We start from the raw sequence: 18,420 nt of genomic DNA, 5'->3' as shown, positions 1-18,420 counted from the left end.
CACTGGACTGCCTGGTGTTTTTGTGCTAGGCTCGTGAAGAAGAATAAGAAGAAAAAAAAGGGAAAAATGCAAATGGAAAAAAAAAAGGATTGTGTTTTTGATCTCGACGTGGATTGTCGGGGATTGTTCGTGGATCAACCGGAGGCTTTTTTTCTACCGAGAGGAGCTGAAATAGAGGAAGGTGGAGGAGAAAATGGACCATGATCTGACGCCTGGGATGCTACAGTGAGGGACAATAAGAAGAAAAATAATAATAATAACAATAGACGTTTTATAATCACATCCGAATCCAACTTCCATCTCATCCTCCGTGCACCCGTTTTTCTCCTCTTTTGTGATTGTTTTGTTTTTTTCTTGTTTTTTTTTTTTTTTTTCCCCCAAAGGATTATGATTCTTGACAAGAGTCCCAGATGTGACTGTGTGGATGGCATGTCGTTGTCTTTTTTTACATCCCATCATCTCCTGTTTCCTGGCTCCGTGTTGCTCTCTCGTCCTCCTCTCGTCCACTCTCTCGCAGTCTTCTGCTTTGGGTAGCACACACACACACACACACACACACACAAAAAAACATGTAGGCTATTTTTTGCTGCAAGCCCAGTGCATCTGAAAAAAAGGTGTCTTTGAGAGCAGCAGCAGAGAAAGCGAGGAGGAGGAAGGAGAAGAAGGAGAAGAAGAAGAAAATGGACCGTGGAAAATGAAAAACCTTACAGTGTTTTTTTGGGGTGCGGTGGAAGATGCATGTAGTTGTTTGAGTAATGAATATTGAAGGAGTGTGTCGGCCGGCTGAAAGGGAAAATCTCTCATCCGCATTGGCTTAGACACACATGCCATCAGTGGGGCGAGAGCCTTTTATTTCACTGGATGTGGTGTTAATGAGAAAATACTACCATGGGAAGAAAAAAAATGAACATGTATGAATAAAAACAATACTAATAATATTCATAATAATAACAATAATAGAAGGAGGAGAAGAGGAGAAAAGACACACAAAAAAAACACACACTTAATTTATTTATTCCAGTCTGGCGGATTCTGTGTGTAGCCAAACATGTTCAAGTATCGGATCCGCATGTTTTTCAATGAACTGAAAGTCCTGGTGTTTATGCGATCCGATTCGAGACAGTCCGGCTCAGACACAGATAGACGGTCCAACACCGCCACCGCCACCATGCGAGGTCTGGGGATGGGCGGCTGCGGTTGGCCGCCGTTCGTCGACTGCCATTCCCGGGATGACGAGGAGGAGTACTACGGCAGCGACCCGCGGCCCCGGAGCCTGGCGTTTGAGGACAAGGAGCCCAAGCTGCAAGTGGGCCTGGACGCCGTGTCGCTGGCCAGCACCGCCAGCAGCCTGCGGACCCCCCAGTGCCGGATCTGTTTCCAAGGCCCAGAGCAGGTAGACATGCAGCATGAGTGTAGAAATGGCTCCTGATGCAGGAGGCAGGATGTGTGTGTGTGTGTGTGTGTGTTTTTGTTTTTTTTCCACATTTCTGTGCTCTTAAATGTGCAGTGGAGCCATTTCACCACGCATGAATTGTTCCAGGTCAGCAGGTTTATTGAAAATTTTATTTATTTGGGTAGGAAGTTGATTTAAAGAGTCACACTGAGCTCTGTGTTGTAATCTGCCATTTTGATTTTTTTTTTTTTTTTTTTTTGGTTATACAGCAAATCACAAAGGCTCTTCTGTGATTCAGTGGAGCTACTACAACCATCCTGTCCTACATCTCTCTCTCTCTCTCTCTCTTTCTCTCCCACCCACCTTCTCAGCTGCCTCCTTTGAAAAAAAAAAACAACAAAAAAACAATCTAGGATGAAGCCTTGATTGTAAAAATAGTCAAATCAGTTTTATTTATGAGCCCCCCCCCCAAAAAAAAAATCAAATCACAAATCTGCTTCTTGTGGCTTCACAGAACCAGACACAATCTGTCCTCACACCCTCGACTCAGAGGCAAATATTGTCCTTTTGTGCTGGAAAAAGGAAAAAAAAAAAAGATGATTGCTCATCGATCTGGACGTCTGAATAACACTTGTTTTCATGGCTAAGCTAATCGGCGGTGGAACAAGGCAGCAGTTTCCCACACACATCTGAAATCCGGCCAGCATAGCAACAAAGAAAGTTAGCCAATTAGGTCTGCAGGATGACAAATAGAGTGAGAGGGACTGAATATGCATGAGTCACAATCATTTTGTAAATGTAAATCAAACTGTCCCCTCGTCTGCGTGTGTCACAGGACGGGATGATTGGCGATTGATTGGGTGGCGATCGCCGTTCCTGTTCCAGACGACGGTGTCGACTGTGACGATAGATGACAAGTTCATTTGTCAGCCTTATTTCTGCTTCTTTCTCTCTCTCTCTCTCTGCGCCGCTTGATGTTTGTTTTTTTCTTCTTTCTCCCCAAACAAAACAATAAGTAGTGCCTCTGCTTTGGTCTGTGGCCAAATGTTGATCTCACCAGATGTGCAGAAACCTGCGCCGCCTGGCTCAGCAGGTAGTCCTGAAGCCTGAGATAATTAGAAACACTGTAAATCCTGTCGGAGCACAGATGGATATTACCATTTAGTCACTTCCCTAAGATAGGCCTATAGTGTTATTACAGCCCATGTGCTAATTTATGACATCTGGCTTAGAGTTTCTGCTGAGAGACATAGTAAACCGGAGAGTATAAATCAGTTCAGGCTTGTTTTGGAAGTCATTTCGTGTTACAGACGGGGATCAAGCCCGGGTTCTTGTCTTGCCCACTCAAACATCCCCCTTTAATAAAAGGTTGATGTTTTGAGCTCTGGGCTCTCCGGCAAGGTGACTCATCGTGCAACATGGCTCTGAGCTGCCTCTTTTAGCTACAGACAAAGAGAAAGCAAACAAAGCACCGAGGGAAGACCCTGAGACTACACTACTACCTCAGCTCCTCGCTCTGATATGATTTTTTTTTTTTTTTTTTTTTGCTTTCTGCCTCCACGGCACTCAGTTTTTCTGGAAAGGTAAAGTGCCTCCTTGGGTGCAGGGTGTGTGTGTGTGTGTGGGGGGGGGGAAGCTCACGTTTGCCATTCCATTGTTATTTCATTATTCAGGCGGGTCACAACAGGGGCCGGGATCATGTCGCTGTCAGCGGGCCAATTACCTACAGACATAATCACCTCGCTCTGTGGGCCGCATTGAGTGTGAATCCTTATTAACTGTCTGTCAAAGGCGTCAGTGTGCGGCACGGTACAGTAGCTGGGCCACCGACTCCACTTAACGCTGTCTGGATTCACAGAAGTCGTGCCAGCGCCGGCTGGAGGGGGGCCGGCCGCGTTGGGTTTTCGCATGGAGATATGTTGGAGTGAGGCGAGGTGATGGTGAAGGTGCTGGTGGAGGAGGAGGAGGAGGAGGAGGAGGAGGAGGTGATCACCCTTGCCTGCCCTTTTCACTCGCAGTGCCCAGCAGCGTGTTTCCACAGTGACACGCAGTCTGGAGCTCAGGAGGCACTTCCTCTCGCCGAGGTTTTTGTCTAAAGGTTACAGCTGAGGAGGAACACCATTTTCTTAGTCATAGGAGTGACACACCAAATTAACACCTTCATGCTCTGTGAAGTAGCCTTGAGGGACAAACCCACGCCACATCACCCGGCAGTAACACAGTGTGTGTGTGTGTGTGTGTGTGTGTGTGTGTGTGTGTGTGGGTCGAGCAGCCTTCATGTCTGGAAAGGTTCCTATTGTTATTGAAGGTTGAGTATGTTTTTCTTCTTGTCAACAAACCCCCACGAAAAAGACCAAAACTAACAATGAACTGATCCGAGAACCTGAGCTCAGCCATCACCAGGAAAAAGAAAGATCCTACAAATTAAATGATGAATTGTTATTGTGACTATCAACAGGATATCATTCTTTGTCTGTGCCTCGAAGAACAGACTCGCTTTTGATTCATAAATCAGCTTTATGACGTGCCGACTTTGTTGGTTTGCTGTCGTTAGTAGTTTACAGCCACAGGATCCTTCGTTTACATGCTGTGCAATGCATTTTGTTACCGATCTGATATCGATATATATATCGGCCCCAAATACATATTTCCTTGATGTGTTCCAGATGTGGTTATCAAACACAAAGATGTGTATTGTAAATGTAATGATTATAAATAGTTTTGTGCACTGTGTTATTTAAAAACCAAAAAGGCTTCATATCCACTGATGCTGATGTATCTGTGGTATTGACGACCTGTGATGGAAACGTACGATTATTAAGTTAAAATAACAGATTCAGAAACGTCAGGGCTTGTATCTCGCCCAGAATGTCATCAGAATCAATATAAGAGTGCCCTCGTGTGCATTTCTGTACGACTGGACAGTTAAAAAAAACATTGTCAACATGAGAGAGAAGCAAATTTTCTCTGTTTTTTTAAGTACACTTGTTAGCGAAAGTGCAAACTCCAGACTGAGAATCACAGATCAGAGCAGTTTGAATGACTTTGGTTTGACTCGCTTAAAGCACGCAGAGCTCCGTAGAAACAAGGTGTAAATGTATAAACCTGAAGTTGGCTTTCTGTATTCATTATTTATCAGAAAATCATTAACAGAACAGCCTCACAATTGAGCTTCAGATCAATGCTTTTGATCTCAAAGAGTAATAGAACTACTGACAGTACAAGCTTGTTATAAACTGAAATAAAACAAACTTCACTCAGCTACTTAATGAGGATGTTTTCTTAATTGCAAAGACAGACATTGGCACTTTACATGAAGAGTTCAGGAAACTCGTTTCAGCTCAATAATTGTGAAAAAGTTGAATGTTCTTTTAAAAAAAGGGTCGCCTGACTTCCTCCTTCGCTCTCGTCATGCTTCCTGCAGCCACTAGGGGGCCGTGTCACCTCAACAGCAACATATTTTGTTGGGGATCTGCCAAAAATGACTCATGCTTTCATTTCTCCTGGGAGGAAAAATATAAGAGCCACACAGCTGCTCCAAATGTGTATTAATCCGTGGCTGAAAATAGTTCCCCAACAAACACAGTTTCCTCCTGAATCCGTTCTGCGTGCTGAACATATTTATGAGTCATCTTCAGAGATTTTTCATCTCCAGAAGGAACCACGTTGTTGGTTTTGGTCTTCTCATTGTTGACAATAACAAGAATGTAGAAAAAAAACACCAGCCTAATCCTTTAAATCTGGAAGAAGGTTTATCGTCCACATGTTTTTATGTGAGCTCGTCCAGATGTGACCTCTCATATTCTGTGTTGCCTTCAGGTACCGGGCCGGATTCTTAAAATGGGAGCACTTCCGAATAGAAAAAGACACATTCAACATACAAAAAATTGTCCGATAAAATGTGTTTTAATTCCATCCTCACTGAGTTAATTGGAGTTGGATTCAATTAGATTTGACTCAGCCAGGTAAAATTCATAGGTTTTAATTTGCCCCTCTGGGATAATCAGTATTAAAATATCACTGCAGAAAACTTTAAAATCTTATCAACTCATTAGTAGAATCACTATTTCTGTGATAATCATTCAGCTGTTCAATTTTTAATGTTTTTACTTATTTCCTGAAGGTTGTGTTTGGAGTCGCTCCCCTGAAAACAATTATAAGTAAAGTCGTTAATAGTCTTCCGTACATGTATAAACAACGAGTTGGCCTAAATCCTCTGAACTTGAGGAGGAAGATCAATAACTCTGAACATCAAACAAAAACTCCCTCAGAGTTTGAATGTGAGACACTTGAGTTTTTTTTATATATAAATGAATTGGTTACTGTGTAACCTGGGCTTTTTTTGTGAATGTATATAAGTCAAACCCTCGTGTAAAAGCATAATTACGATGAAAGAGGCATGTTTAAGATTCACTGTATTTTCCTTTTTGGGTCAAACTCATTTTCAATGGGAGTGCTACAGGCACTTACAATAGCATCAAAATCTCTGTTTTTAAAACAGTAAGAAGTCTCGACACAACATGACACTTTGCTGGTAGCATCACCAGGGTCTCTACACATGAACACCAGCACTGACAACATTGTTTGTGTACACAGAGTTACTAAAAAGAAAGTTTTTGAGCAACTCATGTTAGCAGTAGCTTGTTCCGCTCGCCGCCGTCCTGCCAGTGGAGAAGAGTCGACCTCAGAGTGAGACGTAACCTGGAGGACAGTTAAGGTGGAACGATCCTAAAGCTTAGTTCCATATAAATGCAGATAATTTGTTGTTTTGTTGTTAGTGAAAAACAATATTGACCTTGAAGTTGAAAAAGGAGCCTCGTAAGAAAAAGAAACAGTGGATAGTTGTTGCTGGACGACAGTAGTTCCACCTTAACTGTCCTCCAGGTTACGTCTCATTCTGAGGTCGTCTCTTCTCCACTGGCAGGACGGCGGCGAGCGGAACAAGCTACTGCTAACATGAGCTGTTCAAAAACTTTCTTTTTAGTAACTCTGTGTACACAAACAATGTTGTCAGTGCTGGTGTTCATGTGTAGAGACCCTGGTGATGCTACCAGCAAAGTTTCATGTTGTGTCGAGACTTCTTACTGTTTTAAAAATACAGATTTTGATGCTATTGTAAAAGTGCCCGTAGCACTCCCACTGAAAATGAGTTTGACCTGAAAACGGAAATACGGTAAATCTTAAAAGTGCCTCTTTCGCCGTAATTATGCTTTTACATGAAGGTTTGACTCGGGTACATTCATGAAGAACGCCTTGGTTGCATTTTGGTGAGAGTTTCACTTCAGTAGCGATAATTGGACAGATGTGCAGAAAACATCTGTGTTGTGTAATTAATGTAGCGGATGATGAAAATGCTCCTTTTAATTTAAGATGTAGATGAGACAGTTTCTGCTGCTGTTCGAGGTTTTTAAATCATAATCAGAGTTTTAAAGTTCTTTGTTTTTATTTTGTCCCGGTCGATCGTGACATTAACATTCACGTAGAAGAAGCCTGAAAACGTTTCCTCACACACACACACACACACACACACACACACACACACACACACACACACTCGTCGCCAGGACAGCTTGACATTTCAGAAATGTTTGCTTTCATATGTTTTTTTTATTTAGTTTCCCATATACATCTGACCTTCTCTCTGTTATCTTTATAATGTCAGCAGCCAAGTTATTTTAAAGTTTATGAGTGGCATGTGGCTCATCTGCCAAATCCAATCTTTTATGCGGTGGGACACTTGAAGTCTTTTTATTATAAGTGGGAAGGTCAAACGAGCCAGATGGGGGAATGACAGCATGCAGAAGGACAGAAAAAAAAAAAATGGAAGTATTATTTGTGTCAGTGACGTCCTCCGACACATAAAACCTGCAGTGAAACAGGTATTCATCTGACGAGTTACTATGAACAGTGTGATTCATATTTCTGAGTCACAGTTTGGAAATGAAATATTGGTCCAGAAATCTGCACCAAGAAATCAGATTCTCTTTTTAAAAATCACACTTGATTTCCAGGATCCCTGAATCATGAGGCAACAACATGTAGAAGAAATACTACAACAAATATTAGCAACAAATCTGAAGGATCTCAGTTTGATATCATTAACATAGGACATATGCTTCACCTGACCGCCTCCTTTGCTGCTGTAATAACTACGACGGCCACTTGAGGTTGAACATGAACAAGAAACATAAATATGGGTCGTAATAAATTGCGTTCACAGTCGACTTACTCCGCGATTCCACTAGATACGTATCCGCTGCATGTAGAGCTGATAGGTTTCACTTTAGTCTCTGTTCAGCTTCGGGAGTCTGAAGCCCTCCGGAACAAATACGCAGGACTTCTGTTTCTGGCGGATTGAAAGTACTGCTCCATGGTGGACTCAAAACACAACCGGTGGGGGTTGATCGACGGCGGCGCAAAACTGGATCAGAGCTGTAACGCACCGGACGCATATCTGGTGGAATCTCGGGATCATATGAAATCATCCAGTTGGTTTGTCAGCATTCAGCGACGGATCGGGACACGTTAGCTCAGCACAGAGTCTGTGTGTCGTTTAAAGGCAGTTCTGATCAAGATTATCAAAGTTGAACCTTGTTTGATTGATTTGTAGTAAAAGTGAACGTAAAAACATCAGTATGTGATTTCATACGGTGTCGTGTTGGACTCTTTCTTGACTGGGCACAATGATCAGTAGCTTTAAAGGTGCTCGGTTACCTTTGGACAGCGACCAGGCTAGCTGTTTCCACCTGCTTTCAGTCTTTATGCTAAGCTAAGCTAACGGTCTCCTGGCTCCAGCTTTTCGTTGTTAATTTCTTCTTAACATCACATAATTTGCATTTAACGCCACCGAAGTGAACTCTCCTGTCAGCCAGTGTTTGTTTCATGTCCTCCGGATCTGTTTCGGTTCGCTGGGAGATGTAAATTGTTATGAAGTTGGATGTGTGTGTGTGTGTGTGTGTGTGTGTGTGGATCGTCGTCAGGCTTCAGCACCTCCTCACTCCTCCTCCACCTGCCTGCCCTTGAAGCTCCACCGCTCACTGTCGTTGGTGCAGAGTGCTAACATGCCCTCCCTGACATCAAGCTGCGCCCTTAATAGCTGCGGTTACACTGAGAATATCTTCCACAAACCTAATTGAAATCATTCTGATCAGAGATTTCTCTCTAAGTGTTTACATTAAACGCTAAATACATTGATCTGGTAAGATGTGCGCACACATGCCCCGAAGCATTTCATCAGAATATAACGTGTTTGACAGGAGCTGAGTGGATTCGACCACCGTGGAGCATCTAATCTGCCAGAAATATAACAGAAGAAGAAGAAGAAGAAGAAGAAGAAGAAGAAGAAGAAGAAGAAGAAGAAGAAGAAGAAGAAATATTTTATTATTTCATTCGCTGCTTCCCGCTGCCTGTTGATACAACTTTCAAGATGGACCCACATCGTCTCTTGGGAACAGCCTTTGTTGTTGTTTTGAGTTTTGGAAACCGAATGTCGGGCAAAAAACAACCAGGACGAGTTTGTTAAGGTGTAAAATACCCGAAGTTCTCTCAACTGGCTGACCTCCAGCACAAAGAGCCACTCTGCCTGCTGTGCTTCTGTGATGAACGCTGGTTATTAATTAATGATCCCACATCTTCAAGGGGATTAATCTACCTCATCATCAACGGTGATTTATGATCCAAAACGCTTTATATTAAAGCTGTAATGAGCCTTATTTAATAGGTGATAAGGCCCTTAAAAGTCCTCGTTAAAAGTATTATGACTAATTCAATATAATAATAGCACAATAAACACATTCAGAGCAGTTCTAATTATTTATAACAGCACTGCAAATACATTATGTGAGTTTAACTGACTTATAATGTCGTCGTTGAACCTTTATTGAGCTTCGTCGGAGGCTTTATTTAGTTTTTTGATGCTATCTTTAGCGCTTATACACTCTTAATGTTAAAAAGCATTTTTTTCCTTTTACCAATCAAATTACACGAATTACAAGGGACTTAATATAAAGCAGGACCCAACTGTAATGCTTTTGGACCATTGAGCTGTTAAAAAGATTGCCAACAAACGGTTTTATCAGCTACAAAAGAGTTTGAGGCGCTAATATTTTCTGATTTAACTCATTATTAAAGGTTTATTCCACCAGTTTTGGTCTGATCTCTTAGCAGGTTATTATGTTCCACGTAAACGCAGCTATTGATTTAAAAATATCTCGCGCTGGTGTTCCTCCCCCCGACTCCCCAGCGTTCACTCATGTGTGATGCATGTTTCGGGACATGCAGCATTTTAGTTTTCTTCGCTTTTCATTAAGTGAAATGGGGAAGTGATGCAAAACATGCCATCAAATATTAAGCCGCTTCTGACAAAATGGATGTTTGACGTTGAGCGGTGACGACAGCCCTTAATGTGGTCGTCCCTAATGTGGCGAATATGCCAGCAGGCTTCAGGTGCTGGCGTGGTGCTGAACAGACAGACAGTTTGGTCCTAAAGCTACGCCGAGGAAACGATGATAGGAGGGGATTTTCTTTTTTTTTTTATTTCATCTAAAAGGAGAGCACTTTCTGAGGGTAGAACAGCTGAAGGTGTCCTGTTTATTAATCCTGCCCAGTATCTCTATCTTCTTTTACTCATCCCTCGTGAGATTTGTGAGATTATAAAAGAGATCAAAATGTTTACACCCGCAAGATGACTTTCATGTGTGCCACCGGTCGTAAGGAGCCATTTAATAATAACAGTAATCATCGTCTGCATCGGGGCTTAATTCTCCCGACAGCAGCAGCTGATGCAGGACAATGAGATCACTCCGATAAAACACAACACGTGTGGATTTTGCCCGCGATCGATCCGACCTCTTGCAGAAAAAGCAGTCGAATTAAATGTGTCTGTTCATGACTAAACTATTCCCTCATTTTCAGGCGATATAAAGTCACACACTGAGTCACCTGCTCGTCCACAGCTAAACAAAGTGTAACCAGGACATTTGAAGTTTAACTGCATTGTGCATTTGGAGTCAGAGTGGCTGGAATTGTTGGTTAAAAGTGACTCATGTGAGTATTGGCGACGCAGTTTTTATCATTTTGGGGAATATTTGTTGACTTTCTGGTGGAGAGTTTAGATGAGAAGCTCGATATCGCTCGCTTAAAAATGAAGCTACAGATTAGCTTAGCGTAAAGATCGGAATCTAGCCTGGCTCCGTCAGACAGTCACAAAATCTGCACAGAAGCAACTTTGAAGCTCACAACACTTTATATCTTTATATTCAAGTGTTAAAACATGACAAACTAGCATTTTATTGGGGTTATACAGCATGAGACCAGATTTCAAAAAAGTGCTTTAACAGGATCCATGTGGACGATCATTTACACACAAGACATTTCCATGTGGATGGCCTCACAGAGTCGCTGGGGGCACCTGTGGGTCGTGGCCTTGATGTGGGTTGCTCTGTCTAGGTGAGCTCAGGTGTGAATGGTTGTTAAGCTGTCTGGGTAGAGAACTCGTAGGCGACCTCCTCTGTTCGAAGAGGGTCGTCCCTGACGTACGAAGGGTTTGAAGGCCAGCGAGTCGATTCTAGTCAGTTAGAACTGAACTGAAACGCGTCCAGTTTACTACGATACAGCACTTAGAAATACGGCCACTAGATGGCGCCACCTAACAAGGAAGGTAAATATGGGTGGTGATAAGCTGCTTTTACATTCGACCTATATTGTTGTTGTTTTTTTATGAGGCTGAGTTGATCAATACAGGCAGACAATAGCACCACTAGGAGGGATAGTATTGATCCTAATATCGAACAAATATGTGTTTTTCTAAATATATTACTGGTTACTAGTTATCGGACCATACGCATCCCACCGAGGCAATGTGACTGTGATGTTGGGCTCCACAAAGGAAATTAGATCAGCATGAATTCGTGTTAATGTTTGAATAATATAATATCTGAGCTCACCCTGCTGTGTTTCCCTGTCCGTCCTGCAGGGCGAGCTGTTGAGCCCGTGCCGCTGTGACGGCTCCGTGCGCTGCACCCACCAGCCCTGCCTCATCCGCTGGATCAGCGAGAGAGGATCCTGGAGCTGCGAGCTCTGCTACTTCAAGTACCAGGTCCTGGCCATCAGCACCAAGAACCCTCTGCAGGTAAACACCAACGGGTTCCAAGTACATTTACTCAAGTACTGCGCTATCTTGAGACACTTTAACTCGAGTATTTCCGTGTTCTGGTACATTATACTTCCACTCTGCTACATTTTTCGAGGTAAATATTTTATTTTACTCATTCATTTGTCTGATTACTTTAGTTACTTGTCACTTTGCAGATTACATGCAGCATCAGAGCCTAAGTAGCAGTTTTTTTTAAAATTTGTTTATCATTTATTATAATTATTAAATATACTGGCAGTCGGTTAAAAAACATACAGATTGTGATGTCTGTAAAAAAAAGAAAGGAATATTGAGTTCGATTCATGTATTGTATATAATCGTATATATTATACATTAGATACTTTAATCAAGTTCTGTTTGTGTGGGGGACTTTCAGTATTACCAAAGTAATATTTTCACATGATATCTTTACTTTTACTCAAGTATAACTTCTGGATATCTTTGCGACGCAGCTGAAACACTGATTCTGAGACAAACACGGCTCCCCGCTCGCCTCCTGAATTGCAGAAATCGAAGCGAAAGCCGCTCCAGCACTGATTCTGTGCCCGCTCGGACGAGTCTGACTCAAGCTGCACATGGGATTCAACTTACAAAGCGGCCAGCACAGCACGGCTCGGTTCAGTTCGCTCTGGCTCGGCCTCCTCGTCAGTTTCCTCTCAAAACACGTCCAACACTTTCTCGACTGGGATTCAGGGTTTTGGATAAACATCACGTAAACAAGATGGAGATGGTCTGGTGTGAATATGTAAAACCCTCCTCAGCATGCAGGTAAAACGCTGTCATGCTTCTGTGAGGCGTCATTTTTGAGTGATCAATCATGAGTGAACCGGACGGGGGCAGATCCGACAGCACGCTGCTGACAGAGACGGTTCAACATATACAACATGTAAATGCTGCTGCATCAGATCCGACACTCTGCGAGAGAACGTCTCCGTCACTGTGGTGCGAGGACTGTTTGCCATATTGCGGTGACACATTTTCTCCCTGCGTCACCGTCCGTCTGTACTCCTTCTCAGAGGCGGCCAAACCTGAAGACACGGAGGCCGTCTACATGTGTGTTACACTGTGTGTTCATCGTGATTTCACCCTCCGGTCAGATGTAATTTGCTGGAGGGCAACTACGTGCTTTTAGTCCAGCATTATACTGATTACGCATGATAAATTACACAACTGCTGGAGCAGCTGAAGAGTGCAGCAGCTCTTCCTGATTTCCTAGACGTCGCTGTCAGAAGTAACATTACACAGAACAAGTGACGACATCGTGCATGCAGAAGCGTTGATATCGTAGGGAAACAACTCGTCTACTTCCAGTACAACCACAGATTCATGTATACTGCAGGAAGCTGTGTCATTTTTCATGTATTTCGGGTTCCTGACTGCTTTACGTTGTGTTTGATTAACAAAATGACAAAATCAGATTTATAGCAGAGCTTGTGCTGGGAAAAAAAGGGCTCCCTGCGTTTGGAGGGAGGACGGTGAAACAGTGTCAAGTGTGTTTAAATTGTTGTATTTGTACTTTTACTTCAGTGAAGGATGATTGAAGCGTTTCTCTCCCTCTCCAGTGGCAGGCCATCTCTCTGACGGTGATAGAGAAGGTGCAGATAGCTGCCATCATCCTGGGTTCCCTTTTCCTCATCGCCAGCATCTCCTGGCTCATCTGGTCCTCCCTCAGCCCCTCGGCCAAGTGGCAACGCCAGGACCTGCTCTTCCAAATCTGCTACGGCATGTACGGCTTCATGGATATCGTCTGCATAGGTAAAGGCGGCCTCTTAAAAATGTGCAGGCAGGGTTAAAAATAGCTCCAGTTATAGATGAATTGTATAAGAATATATCACATGGATGTAGTAGAAGGTTTCAGCGAGAAAGAGAGAGAGAGAGAGCTCAAAGAGACGCATTATGCAACGAGGGGAGTAGCAAAGAAAGCAGGATGCAACAACACAAAAATATATTAATAAACATCGGTTACATTATGCAAGGACAAACTAACACGGTAATGAAAAACATGTATTCAGCGCGCATTCCGTTAGCTGTTAAGGTCAGACAAAATAAAAAGCAGGAAGTGAGTTAAAGGAGCAGATGGTGCATATAGGTGGAAGATGATGTGACAAAGACAAAGCAGATCATGACGACGTGGCAGAGAACAAGAGATTCGGTTTCAGTGGGCGCGACCCGGCTGAGTGTTCTGGTGCCGCTGCGAGCCGCCTCGCGTACGACAGCACTGAAAACAGATGGCGGCAGATATCTGCACCGTGATTGTTGCCAACCGTCTATTCTCATCCACAGGCGAGGTGGAAGCGGCCTACCTACCGTGCTGATGGAGCCATTTAGCATAACATTTGATGTACAGCAGTGGGAATTCATTGGCTTTTCACACACTGTCCTTCACCCTGTTTTCTTCTTCTTCTTCTTCTTCTTCTTCCTCTCTCTGCCCAGGCCTCATCATCCACGAGGGATCGTCAGTGTATCGAATCTTCAAACGATGGCAGGCTGTCAATCAGCAGTGGAAAGTACTGAACTATGAGAAATCAAAGGACTTGGGCGACCCGGTGAGCTCGAGCAGCAAGGCGGGGGCTCGCGGCTCTCGCGGCAACCCTCACGGTCTGGCCAGCAGCAGCGGCGGGCGACAGAGCAGGAGGTTAAGAACTATTCTGAACCACCACTGTGGATACACCATCTTGCACATCCTGAGCCAACTGCGGCCCAACGACCCGCGGATCAGCGCCGCCGCCAACCGGGAGGTGGTGATGAGGGTCACCACCGTATGAGTGGGACTTTTTTTGGCATGCGTGATGGGATAGACCTCGTTTTTGTTGTTGTTTTTTGTTTTTTTTTTCTCTTTGTGTCCAGATGTAAATGAGAGGACGAACTTATGGACCTAATCTTAAATACTGAAGACTCATGTAGGCGACAGGAGCCTGCGAGGATTTCTCTTCTTGTTTCCTACAACAAAAAGGAAGCCAGATGCTCCTTTTCAATTATTAAAGAACTGATGAAAACAAGGACGAAAAAGCATTAAAAGACATCGAACGTGAAATGTTTGGGGGGGGAAACCTGTAAACAGGCTTTATAACTTAATCCAAGACGATGAGACGTTTTTTCCAGTTCAATATCAGGATGCACAGAGACATTTTTTCTTTGATTTGATCCTCTTGGTTTGATTTGTATCTATTTCCTTTTTGGGTTTTTTTGTTCTTTCTTTTTGTTTTTTACTCACTTTGATTTTGTACGGATGTATGATTTTTAGAGGCAAAAAAAAAAAAAAAAATCATGTAACTCCATACATGCCAAGCATTTCCAGACGACTATTGTGTGATGATCTTAAAACATTTCTATGAGCTAACCGATGCTGGTAAACAGACCGAAAACTGAAGCAAACAAACAAACAAACAAACAAACAAACAAGCAGACGCGAGGGGGGAACCTGGAGGTGACAGCTGAACAATAATGTCATTAACGCGTGAGGAAAAAAAGAAAGAAGGGGGAAAAACATTTTTTTTAAAAAGAAAACAATAAGATTCCAGTGACACTTAACCTTTCTGCAATAAAGATACGTATGTACATTTCACAGGGAATTTTGCATGGGTATATAATTTTTATTCTTCATCACATAACATAAGCACATGACAAATTTGCTCTATTTCGAATGGTGCTTGCCAAAATAAAACACTTAACAACATCTGATTTCATTGCACCAACTTTTTGTCGACGGGACAAATGGCAGTGTGTTAACAGCTGTTTCAGCTCAGATACAGATTGTTGCTGCTGTGTGCTGATTCAGATTTGATAATAAGTTAAAAAAAAAACAAAAAAAAACTATTGGATTAAAAACGGGGATCAGACGATCTCTTAATACTCAGTCGCACTCGGTCTCTTCTTTACTCCACCCGGAGCTCAAAGCTTTGCATGGACATATTCAGTGTTTGGTGACGTCTTGTTTGAGTAAAATACAACGTTATCGATAGTTTGTTTTCTTTAATGAACGTGTTTAAACTGTGTGAAAGTCTTCATCAGCGGAGAAACGACTAGTCAGTTAATCAATAAGTTTGATTGGCAGGAGATTAATTGGTGAATATTTTTGATAAATATTTTGAAGCTGATATCTTTGTAAACTGAATATTTTGGGGACTGAATGAGATGTTGAATTTCACCAGAGTGAATGTTGGTAATGTTCGTTTCTGCAAACCGCAACTTTTTTGTTAGATTCAATTCCAGATTATATGTTGTGACAACGTTGTGTTGTTGTCCAGTTATCTTTAGACATAATATCCACTTGGTCAGAGTTTGATTAAGATCTTGTTTTGGCTTCTGTCTCTACTAACATGGTTGGAAATCGTCCCAGTATCCGGTCTTCTCACGCTGATCTGACGTTATTTAAAACTCTTCATCAGCCTGAATCTTCTCTGTAGCCGTGCAGCTAAAAGCGTCTGAAGTGGCTGTGAAAGCTTGACCGTGAATTGAGGATGTAAATAACATGTTTTCAAATCAAGTTGGGATCTCTCGGCTTCTGCAGACTTGGATCACCTTTTATTTTGAGTTGTTTTTTTTTTAACATTTTAAAACAAGTCTCCAGCTGCTTCAGTTCTTCAGGAGAATCGCCGCAACGCTGTTTTACTGTGAAGCTCCAGAAAAGATCTGTGGATTAAGAAACTTCTCCCGACTTCCCATCAGCGTGGCGGTGAGAAGATAGTGACGGCATTTTCATTTTGGGTTGAACTGTAAGTAAGTAAGTAAGTACGTCTTCATTCATATAGCACTTTTTTGAAAAACAAGGTCTGCAAAGTGCTGTACAGGGAACAGAAAACAAAAATAAAAACAAACATAAAATAGATAAGCTAAAATAAACATACACGTACAGATATATGCAGAGAATAATTACAGTTCTTTGCAGGGAAGGAAAGCCGATGAAGGGATGCAAGAATCGGTGTGATGTGGGATCTGCGGTTGGTTTTGGTTCGTAGTCTAGTAGTTTTGTACAATCCCGTATTTTCCAGAGTTGGAAAAAAGCGGGATTGTACAAGTTTGTTCATGTGTGAGTCGAAGTGCAGATTGTGGTCAAAGATTACACCCAAGTTTCTGGAGGAGGGTTTGAGATCGGTGACTAGAGGGATTCGGTTCAGGATGGAGTTTATTGGGACCGATGAGGAGAACTTTGCTGCGTTTAAATGAGAAATACTGCTGCAGGTCATCAGCGTAACAGTGGTGGGATGTATTGATACTGATATTGACCTGGCTGATCAGATTGAGGTAGCACATAGAGTGAGAAGAGGATGGGACCCAGGATTGAACCTTGCGGATGAGAACCAGTTAAGAGCAGAGCCGAGATACCAACGCAGTTACTGAAGCGTTCGACCGAGATGGAGTGATCAGTGGTGTCCTTAAAGGTGAATGTGAATTAATTTGCATGTTACATAATCAAAAATTCACTGAAATTATCAACAGAATGTGAAGAAATAACACTTTTGAGGCATCTACGATTTGGGTTGAAGAGATATCTGTTGAAGTTAGCATGCTAACCAGCTAGCCCCGAGCCACTTTGTATCTCAGGGGATGATCGTCTGAATATAAACACTACCGCAGCGCGTCGAGCTCCCAGTCGAGGCCGAGTCGAGGCTAACTGAGCTTATAAGCCAACAGCAACCGCTTGCAGCTGTAACAACTTCAAAATCATGTTGATGCTCCAGGGTGAGAAATGTCTCTATCGACTGAAACTTTAGCGAGAGTTTAGGATTTGTGTTCATTTTTGTTTGTAGTTTGCACTTCGATTACATCTGACACACTGATACAGACTTCGGGTTTGTATAGTACAAACTGTAGGGGGCGCCAAACTGCACTAAAATACACCTTTTTACAAAATGTTACTTTAAAGCAACGCTTTGAAACTAAATGCTAATGCTAGCAAGGCATTTGTTCTGACTGACGATCCATCCAGTAGTTGTCAATTAAAACCTGAGATGTTGACGTCGTCGTGGCGCCAAAGGAAGGAAGTCGCTGTCACGTCGGATTTTGGATGATTGACGTTTGTGGACTCAAATTTTGTGCCAGTCCTTCAGATAGAGTTTGAGATATTTCACAGAGTAAATGAAAACTTAAATCTAATGGGGGCGCTGCAGGAAAAAGTCCGGGGTCTCGGCTCATGAGACTCTCACTGAACATCGGTTGACATATTTCAGTCAGAGCCATTACACAGACCCGGTCATCAACAGAGCCGTGCCGACTGAAAAGCAAAGATCAAACAGCGTCTTATGATGACTTTATTTATTTATTTACACATTTTAAATCTCCTGATTTTTGACTGAGTCCGTCTCGACCTTTCCCGAAGTATTTGACTTGTTGGGATTGAGACTCAAAAATTAATAAATGTGAGCTTTAACACAAAAAATAAGGGGTGTAACTAAGAAAATGAACGTTAAAAGCAGCACTGGAGCTTTTTCTGCTATGACAAGTTGTGGAAAAGACGTCTGAATCCCTGCCAGGTCAGAGTGAGAAGACGAGGACTGAACTCAGGAGTCTGTCACCTGAAATCTGTGTTGATGTTCATTTTAAAAACCCTGTCAGTCTGTTAGTTTAGTGAAGTCTATCAGAACAAAACAAAAAGCTCCTCCTGGTGGAAACCTGTCAGTATTTGTCGCCACCCAGTGGACGCTGCTGCTCTCTTCACCCTCTCACCTCAGACTCAACATGTCCCGTAAGTTTTGAGTCTGTCTTTGTTTATTTCTTTCCATTTATTTATTTTTTTTAATCATAAAGGGGGAACAAAATAGAGAATATTGTTAACAGGACATTATGTTTAAAGGCCGTTGTCAAGTGGTTATGGATTTAAAACATATTTATATCTTAAATTCTGACTATCAAATATATGTCTAATAAATATCAA

General features: G+C 42.5%; 1 protein-coding gene across 2 annotated transcripts; it reads left to right on the top strand.

Annotated features, from left to right (window-relative positions):
* Positions 1-405: 405 nt before the first annotated feature.
* Positions 406-15,402, top strand: march9 (membrane-associated ring finger (C3HC4) 9). Of its 2 annotated transcripts, XM_037105130.1 has the most exons (5): positions 406-530; positions 1,124-1,393; positions 11,367-11,522; positions 13,109-13,301; positions 13,980-15,402. In XM_037105130.1, exons 2-5 carry the CDS (start codon positions 1,169-1,171, stop codon positions 14,309-14,311), a joined length of 906 nt encoding a protein of 301 aa, XP_036961025.1. In that variant the 5' UTR covers positions 406-530; positions 1,124-1,168; the 3' UTR covers positions 14,312-15,402. The 2 variants fall into 2 exon arrangements, with proteins under 2 accessions (XP_036961025.1, XP_036961024.1); XM_037105129.1 differs by lacking the exon at positions 406-530 and having other exon boundaries at positions 1,017-1,393.
* The last annotated feature ends 3,018 nt before the right edge of the window (positions 15,403-18,420 follow it).

Source organism: Acanthopagrus latus, chromosome 7, assembly GCF_904848185.1.
Source record: "Acanthopagrus latus isolate v.2019 chromosome 7, fAcaLat1.1, whole genome shotgun sequence".
Taxonomy (NCBI): domain Eukaryota; kingdom Metazoa; phylum Chordata; class Actinopteri; order Spariformes; family Sparidae; genus Acanthopagrus; species Acanthopagrus latus.
The sequence above is the reverse complement of the archived record's forward strand: the minus strand, read 5'-3'. Positions and strand labels throughout refer to the sequence as shown.